This window comes from Lolium rigidum, chromosome 2, assembly GCF_022539505.1.
Source record: "Lolium rigidum isolate FL_2022 chromosome 2, APGP_CSIRO_Lrig_0.1, whole genome shotgun sequence".
NCBI lineage: Eukaryota > Viridiplantae > Streptophyta > Magnoliopsida > Poales > Poaceae > Lolium > Lolium rigidum.
Window position 1 is genome coordinate 32803382 of NC_061509.1, and position 9066 is coordinate 32812447.

The 9066-nt window shown below is 52.9% G+C and overlaps 1 protein-coding gene across 1 annotated transcript; it reads right to left on the minus strand.

The window, feature by feature from the left end:
• Positions 1 to 300: 300 nt before the first annotated feature.
• LOC124686205 lies at positions 301 to 1225 on the minus strand. The gene has a single exon (XM_047220194.1). It carries the CDS (start codon positions 1223 to 1225, stop codon positions 323 to 325), a length of 903 nt encoding a protein of 300 aa, XP_047076150.1. The 3' UTR covers positions 301 to 322.
• Positions 1226 to 9066: the final 7841 nt, after the last annotated feature.

The following is a 9066-nucleotide window of genomic DNA, read 5'->3' on the forward strand; positions in this document are numbered from 1 at the left end:
ATGGCTGGTCAAAAGAAATTCATTCATGGACACATAAATAATTTCCAACCACAGCGAAAAAGCAGTGTATCCATTCGGTCGTCACTCTGAAAAGTTGAAAAACATGGTCAGCTCTCATCAGCTTCTATATTTGTTATCTGAGTTCAGCAGTTGATTATTCTACTATAACATACCACAAGTAAATGGGCAAGAGAGATTAGCAAAGAATGAGACGAATTATTTGCTAATCTGAGTTGAGCTATCATCAGTTGATTTATCTGAGTAGAAAGAATGAGACGAATTATCAACACGATCAAGTTACATAGGCAAGAGAGATTAGCTATCATTGTTGCTGATGTCTCTGCATAGCAAAGAGGTTGAGGCGCCTCCCATGGTTCTTGAAGCGCAGCATCCCGGTGCCGGGGCTCCTCCTCGTCTCCTCCTCGCTGTAGTGGACGCTGCGGCTGCGTCCCAGCCAGTAGAACCGCCTGGCCAGGGAGCCGCTGCCATGGCGAGCGCCGCTATGTAGGTGCTGGGCGTGGAGCGAGTCCGCGGGCGACACCTCAGAGTCGACCCCGCCGGCGGAGGACGAAACGGAGTGGCTGCCGCCGCCGTTGATCCTGGCCGCTACACCCTGCATCCGGGACCTCGCCGGCGCGTCCGTGTCCCTCCATGAGTGTGAGGACAGCGACCTGCCGAGGAGGCCCCTGATCGGGTGGGCGGCCCTGCGGGTGCGCTCCCACCACGGCATGTCCTTGGAGTTGGAGTGGAGGACGAGGTGGGAAGCTGAGGCAGCGGTGCTCGTGCTGGGCGCGGCTGCGGCGGATGTGGAGGCAGAGGCTGGGTCGTTGGCGTCCCAGGACTGGCGGGAGGGAAGCCAGGAGGAGTCGGCGCCGGTGCCGTGCTCGCAGCAGACCATCCACTCGCACGACTGGCGGAGGGAGCGCTTCCGCTGCAGCTGCGGCGGCGCCTCCTGCTGCTGCTGCTGTTGCGTCGGGGACGGAGGGCGGTCCTGCTGGTCGTGCAGCTGGAAGAGGCGGAGCAGCGTGGTCCTCCCCTCCAGCGCCTGCGCCGCCGCCGGCGTGGCCTCTCGGGGCGGAGGAGGTGAAGGGAGAGGAAGGGGGGCAGCGGGGGGCGTCGCAGGGAGTGCCGCGACGGAGAGCCGCTCGAGGAGGCAGGCGGAGCAGAAGCCCGTGAAGGGGGGCTGCGCCGGGTGCCTCGCGCACCTCGACACGTCGCCGCTCATGGAGGTCCACCGCGGCCGGCAATTCGAAACCGAAATCAATGGCGAGGTGGTGGTGGTGGTGGTGGGGATTCGATTTGGTCAGGTTTGACTGAGAAAGGCTAGGGCTTTGACCAGAATTGGGGAATCGAATCGCGGAAGAGAGAGAGAGAGAGATGTGAGAGCCGTTGTTGCCTCGTTTTGTTTTGCCTTGACCTCACTGCCACGTGGGCCGTGCCCCAGCAAAGCATACAACGGCTCTCTCCTCCTTACACACCCCTCACGTGCTTGGCCGGCTCAATTAGGTGCTGCCGATTTTTTTAACTTATTTTTTCTCTATTCTGTTTTTTCTGTTTCTGTTTTTTTTCTTTAAAGATTTTAAAATGTTAAAACTTGAAAATATGCATACTTACAAAAATTAGAAAATTTTCACATTTTAAAAAATGTGCAGATTTTAAATTATTCAAATTCTAAAAATCAAATTACAAAAAATGGTCAAATTCATATTTTGAATAAAGTGCAGATTTAGAATTGTTCAATTTTTTTGAAGAAATGTTTAATCTTGAAAATTGTTCAATCCGAAGAATGTTGAAATTCAAAAGGATGTTCTAATTTTTTAAAAATATTCACATCTAAAAAGTGATTAAATTAAAAATATTTAATTTTGAAAATTGTTTGAATTAAAAAATTATTCAGAATTGGAAATATTCATATTCGAAAGTTTTCAAGACTAAAAAATTATTCGAATTTGAATAATTAAATGAAAGAAAATGAAAATAAAAAATGAGAAAGGCGAAAAAAGTAAATAAATTGGGCCAGTTGATACCCTCGCCTTGGTGTGCGGTGATCGGTTTGTGCCGACCAGGTCGGCGTACAAGACCTCCCACCAAATTAGGCCATGAAATTTTCTGGTTGGATCCTTCGGTATGATGCTACTATATCCCTAAAGAGCTCTAATCTTTCGTAAAATTATTGGGCTTTCAGGTGTTTAGGTCTAGAGAATTCGTGGGCTATCACGCGTGATGGTGTTGTAATGCGTTTTTTTCGCTCGTGGTATTAACGATTGTAAGATGGTTTGTTGGGTCAACTAGGGCGGTTCTGATATGGGCTAAGCCCAAGGGTGTGCCCGATCTTCACGGATTTGGGTGGAATTCGTGGGGGAGGTAGTAGAACGCGATGAACACGAAGAACACGAGGGGGAATCGCGGGATACAAACGCACACACTGTTATCACCAAGATTTGACCGAGTCAGAGGTGGGCCGCAGTCAAGATGGGCTTAAGGAAATATACGTGGAGAATTATATGAATCGGCCTGTTGGGCTTAATTGCCCGTGTATCTGTAACATCTTAGACCTATTTTAGTTTAGAGATAGAATCTTAGTCGTGCACGGTTTAGTGCATGCCCACATTAGAAAGTCCCCTGGACTATAAATATGTACCTAGGGTTTATGGAATAAACAACAACTCACGTTCAACCCCAAAAACAAACCAATCTCGGCGCATCGCCAACTCCTTCGTCTCGAGGGTTTCTATCGGGTAAGCGACATGTCGCCTAGATCGCATCTTGCGATCTAGGCAGCACAAGCCCCACGTTGTTCATGCGTTGCTCGTATCGAAGCGCTTTTGATGGCGAGCAACGTAGTTATCATTAGATGTGTTAGGGTTAGCATTGTTCTTCGTTTAAGCATGCTTACGTAGTGCAACCCTTGCATATCTAGCCGTCCTCACGCCTATCTCGGGTGTGGGGCGGCACCCCGCTTGATCATTATTTAGTAGATCTGATCCGTTACGATTGCTCCTTGTTCCGCAAGGATTAGTTTAATATCCGCAATAGTTTGGCCTTACAATGGGGGGAGGATCCAGTGGCACGTAGGGTGGCGTTCGCAAGTCCTAAACGGGATGTTCCTAGGATCAACTTCATGTTGGTTTTTTGGCCTTGTTTAGGATCGGCTTACGAGCACCGTGCGTGGCCGCAAGGCCCAACCTCGGAGTAGGATGATCCGGTTATGCGGTGAAAACCCTAAATCGTCGTAGATCTCGTTAGCTTCATATTGATCAAGCAGGACCACCAAGTATTCGTGCACCCCGTACGGATCATGGGTGGATCGGCTCTTTGAGCCGATTCACGGGATAACCCGAGAGCCGATCGAGGCTCGTATTTAACGTTTACATGTATGCCCTGCAGAAACTAAGCGAGGCAACCTCATCACCTTCCCGACCAGGTATAGGTCAGGTGGCACGCCCTTGCACTTCGCAACGCCGCGTGTGACCGGAAGAGCATTGCGGGCCGTCGCTCGGAGGGGTCTCGGCCAGCCGCAGCTCTAGGCTCCCCGGCTCTACAGGTGTTGACAAGGCCGCTGCCCGCCGGTGGGTTTTGGCGATCAACACATTCTGGCACGCCCGGTGGGACAATCGTCTACATCAACCACATCGCCGTCTACATCCGAGATGGCGGACGGCACGCCACGTCACCTACGAGGATCCGCTCGACGACCTCAAGAAGCAATACAACGAGATCAAGGCTACCCTCGAAGCCGACCTCATCGGCTCTTTTCGCAGAACCCGTTACGGTGGCATCGGATGGAAGGGGCTCTCACCAGAAGGTGCACTCGATGGGATAGACCTCTCTACCTCGTCGGAGGAACGCACCAGGGGCCTGCGGCAGGAGATCAACTACCCGGTGGCTCACTCGCTACACCGCCACTCGAGAACTTGGTCAACGTGCTCGGAGCGTGTCGCTCGCGCGTGATCCGAGAGATCATGAGCCACCGGTACTCGCCGTCAGGACCAGCTCTCGGGACTCATCAAGGAGAGTTGCCATTCCAGTCCCGTCCACCGTTGCCATTTGCGTTGGCAGCACCTGTTGAAGTGCCGACTACACCGGCATTCCTCGTCTACAGAATTGGTGGTGACCCCAGTGACTACCAGTTCTTAATGGAGGCGCCTAAGGAGATCCCTCATGGATACGCGTGCATGTATGTGCCGGATTGTGGTGACTGGGCACTCACAAACCAGGCCACAACATCGGGGACTCCGGCGAAGACCGGAGGAACGTCGGCGACGGAGCGTACGTGGCTAACTAAATACGCCACACCGACGAAACTCCCGAGCCCAGCTCCCGCAGCTCGGCTCGGAGCTGGAAAAGCAAACATGGCAGGCCAAGTACGCCACCCCGGCGAATCTTCGAGTGCAACTCCTACGGCCAGCACAACGGATCAGATCGTACCATACCGAGAGACCGGTTCGGCATGATGCCGAAAAGAAGGGCAGATCGGCTATTCCAAGCCGTACCTCGATGATTATGAGATGATCCCGCTGCCACCTAAATATCGGCTCCCCGACTTCTCCAAATTCGGTGGGTCGGATGGCTCCGGCTCCATCGAGCACGTCGGCCGATATTTGGCTCAACTAGGACCGGCTTCGGTGTCGGATCAGCTACGCGTGAGGCTCTTTTCACAGTCCCTCACGGGATCGGCTTTTGGATGGTACACCTCTCCGCGGCGAATTCCATCCGAGTCTTGGAAGCAATTGGAAGAACAGTTCCATATGCAATACCATTCGAAGCTTCCGAGTCCGGCATTGCCGATCTAGCACAACTACGCCGAAGCGCGGGGAAACGGTGACGGAATATATCCAGCGCTTCAGAATCTTAGGAACCGATGTTATTCGGTTCGTATAACCGAAAAGGAAGCGATCGAGTTGGCGGTAGTGTGCCTTGCAACACAGCTCAAGGACATGGCCTCCCAAGCGGATTATCCCTCGCCGGCGCACATGGTTCGAAACTATCAGCATATGAACAGCGCCACCCCGACCCGTACCAAGACAAGTTCAAGCGTGCGTAGTTATGGTCGATACGGAGGAGGATGAAGTGCCTGCGGGAGGCCAAGAGATAGCAAGTGGGCTGAGTGGACTCGGGGGAACCCCGTGGCCTCGCAAATGGGTAAAGCCACCGGTGGCCGCCTAGGGGATTTGATTTTGACATAACCAAGACCGAACAAATCTTCGACCTCCTGCTCAAGGAGAAACAGTTGACGATTCCCGAAGGTCTCAAGTTCCCCACGGCGAAAGAGCTAAACGGAAAGCCGTATCGCAAATTCCACAACTCGCTTTCCCATGCCACCAACGACCGCCGGGTGTGGCGTCAGCACATCCAAGCGGCGATAGAGAAGGGGCGGCTAATTTTCAACCAGTACGCCATGAAGGTCGACACCCAACCCTTCCCCGCCGTTAACATGGTGGAAATCACCTACCTCGAAGGTTGCCAGCCCAGGTCCCTCGTTCAGACATCAACATGGTAGGACCTGGAAACCACTCGGCAAAGATGGAGATGAGGGCAGCTGCTCTCATAGCAAGGATACAGAGGAGGCCGCTCCACGCGATCGGCTCCGTCATGATGGCAAGCGCTATGTCACGAGAGGAGAGGTGAAGAATATAAGATATCGGCCGACCCTCTCTCGATCACCTCCTCAACAAATATGTTAGTCAGTATGACCAACGCCGGCGACCCAATTACGATGATAGAGAAGATCGTTTGGCTAGAGAAGCCGGAAGATATCGTCTGCAGGATCGCGATGAGGAGGAGCACGAGCGCTATGCCACGGAAGCATCAAGGGAGCAAGACGACAACGCCGGGCATTGGGACTGCCCCTTCTTCGGACACTCGCTGGGATTCAGGAATGAGCCGATTGCCCACAATCGGCAATTGCCCGAATGCAATCGAAAAGAAGGAGGCGAGCCAACGTGTCCGTGTTCGAGCGCCTAGGGCCTCTCCCGTCACAAAGCAAACGCGCCGAGTCACCTCGTTGGACAGATCTTGAGGATTCGTAAGACGAGGGAGAAGTGGAAGAAGACAGTACCACCGGCCAAGGTGGTGCCCCGACGGACTCAGCCGTTCCCAAAAGCGCAGGGTTCAGCGATTGCGCGGCTCGGAGGAAGCCGAAAGGTTGTACCCGCATACGCTAAGGAAGGCACGGCCTCGATCTGGCTGCAAAAGTTCAGCGAACCTCGGATGAAGAGGGTCGTCCACGGAAAATGGAGTGGCGCCCCAAACAGAGGAAAGCCGATGATGAGACATCGGCCGGCACAAACATGGTACTCGTCTTGCCGACGGAGCTTAGCCCTCCACGACTCTACGGAGCACTCAAGGTGGACGACAGGCAAGCGCATCAAGTCGAGGTTGGGTTGGTTTCATCCAGCCGACCAAGTAGCAAGATCAAACCAATGAGCAAACCAGGAGAGGCCGATCCTTGTGATCGGCCCCAAAAAATTTACGAAGGGAACTTACAAGACCTTCAACGAGCAAGCAACGTGGAGGCCGATTCCGGTGATCGGCCAAAATTATCCTCACCTACCTTTCTCGCCCGGGTTCAACATGTTATCCAACGAGCCGATACCATCAATTTTCTTGACAGAATCGGCTCGGGGGGCACCCAGGTATATGAAAATACGAGGATATACAACAGAAGCATCTCATCTTTTGTTGACGGGTATTGAAATATGGGGGCCGATGCACAGGTCGGCCGTAAAAATAAAAAGTGAAAATTCGAAAATTTTCGAGAAAATTTTCGAGCACAGCCGATGCAGCAGACATCGACTTCAGAATCAAGAAACAGCCGATGCGTAGCCATCGACTCTAGTTGTGCGAGGATTATCAAGCCTTCACCAAATCCAGGATTTCCAATCCGTGGGGCTAGTGCAGCTGAAACGAAAAATTATCGGCTGTCAGAGGAAGAAAGAGGATCGGCTGTGGCACATTCTCGCCTCGAGTAAGAGCTCGGGGGGCAGCTCACCTTGAAGGCTTTCCGCTCAGAGAAGCCGATTTGTGTTCAAATCGGCTGACGCTGCATAAGGAACTTCCCCACACACGATCGGGCCCGAGTCTACACAGTTCATGCGCGTATCCTCGTCTCCGTTTTGCGTTGGCTGAGACTCGGGGGGCAACAGGCCTGGTAGGTGCTCCATTGAAAAGCCGATTGAAGTACCATCGGCTGATCCTCGTTACAACCTTCTTCACAAAGCGATGAACGCTCGCTAAGGAGTTGAAGAGTGGAAGGATGAATGTCGAAGGACCGATGCGTTGTTATCGGCTCATTACGCATTGGCAAAGGGGACGAATCGGCAAGGTCAGTAGAAGAGAGAATCGGCTCAATTAAAAGGAATCGGCAAAATCAAGATTGGGGAAAAGTTCTTCATTGATTAAGAGGAGATTTCTTACATAAGGAGCTAATTGCTCTCAAAAGGGGAATACTAGGGGATCCACTCGCCCCATCTACTACTACCGGCCCTATTCTAGAGGTCCTATCTATGGGCCATCACCGCCCTCGTCGTCGCCGGCGTCGCCACTATCGGCGCCGCTCCCGGCGGGCTCGTCGTCGCTCCAATGGCCGCCGACCGGGCCCTCGTTGTCTTCATCTTCTTCGTCGGCGTCGTCCTCGTCGCCGTCGAAGTCGCTCGATTGCCTCGGCCAAGGGCGGAACCGCTTGGCCGGCGGCTCGTCGGAGGAGCCCTCGTCGTCGTCCTCCTCCTCCTCTTCCTCGCTCCTCCTCCTCCCCGGGAGAGGTGAAGTCGCAGGAGAAGCCGTCGTCGTCACTCCCTCTTCCGTTTCCCCAACGGCGAGGAAGCGGAGGTCGCTCTCCCCGTCCGTCAGGGACCGGTCGTCCTCGGACCGGACGGAGAAGTCGTGGTCCGATTCCTCCCCGCCGCAATGGCGCGGCGGGTGTTGGCTGCGTGGACCGCCGCCGCGTCGTACTCCGGCGTCGGCTCACGGGACGTGGAGGATTGGCTAGCAAGATCCGATGGAGCAGAGGAGGAGGAAGACATGGTGGCTGGGAGGGTTTTTGGAGTGCTAATGCGGAGGAGATACAAAGGAGAACTGTTCAGAGCGGTTAAATCAAAGGAGGATATAGTGGAGATTCAATGCCACAAGCAGCTTCCGAGGAAGTGGTGCCTAAAAGAAAAAAAAACTGCCAGTGTCACGCGGAGAAGGCAAGGCATCATCATGAGGGATACCGCGACGGTTCCGCCACGACATGACCCGACGAAGGAAAGCAGAGTGATTTTGGAATTACCAATTCCAAAACCAGGGGGCATGTGTTATCACCAAGATTTGACCGAGTCAGAGGTGGGCCGCAGTCAAGATGGGCTTAAGGAAATATACGTGGAGAATTATATGAATCGGCCTGTTGGGCTTAATTGCCCGTGTATCTGTAACATCTTAGACCTATTTTAGTTTAGAGATAGAATCTTAGTCGTGCACGGTTTAGTGCATGCCCACATTAGAAAGTCCCCTGGACTATAAATATGTACCTAGGGTTTATGGAATAAACAACAACTCACGTTCAACCCCAAAAACAAACCAATCTCGGCGCATCGCCAACTCCTTCGTCTCGAGGGTTTCTATCGGGTAAGCGACATGCTGCCTAGATCGCATCTTGCGATCTAGGCAAGCACAAGCCCCACGTTGTTCATGCGTTGCTCGTATCGAAGCGCTTTTGATGGCGAGCAACGTAGTTATCATTAGATGTGTTAGGGTTAGCATTGTTCTTCGTTTAAGCATGCTTACGTAGTGCAACCCTTGCATATCTAGCCGTCCTCACGCCTATCTCAGGTGTGGGGGCGGCACCCCGCTTGATCATTATTTAGTAGATCTGATCCGTTACGATTGCTCCTTGTTCCGCAAGGATTAGTTTAATATCTGCAATAGTTTGGCCTTACAATGGGGGGGAGGATCCAGTGCCACGTAGGGTGGCGTTCGCAAGTCCTAAACGGGATGTTCCTAGGATCAACTTCATGTTGGTTTTTTGGCCTTGTTTAGGATCGGCTTACGAGCACCGTGCGTGGCCGCAAGGCCCAACCTCGGAGTAGG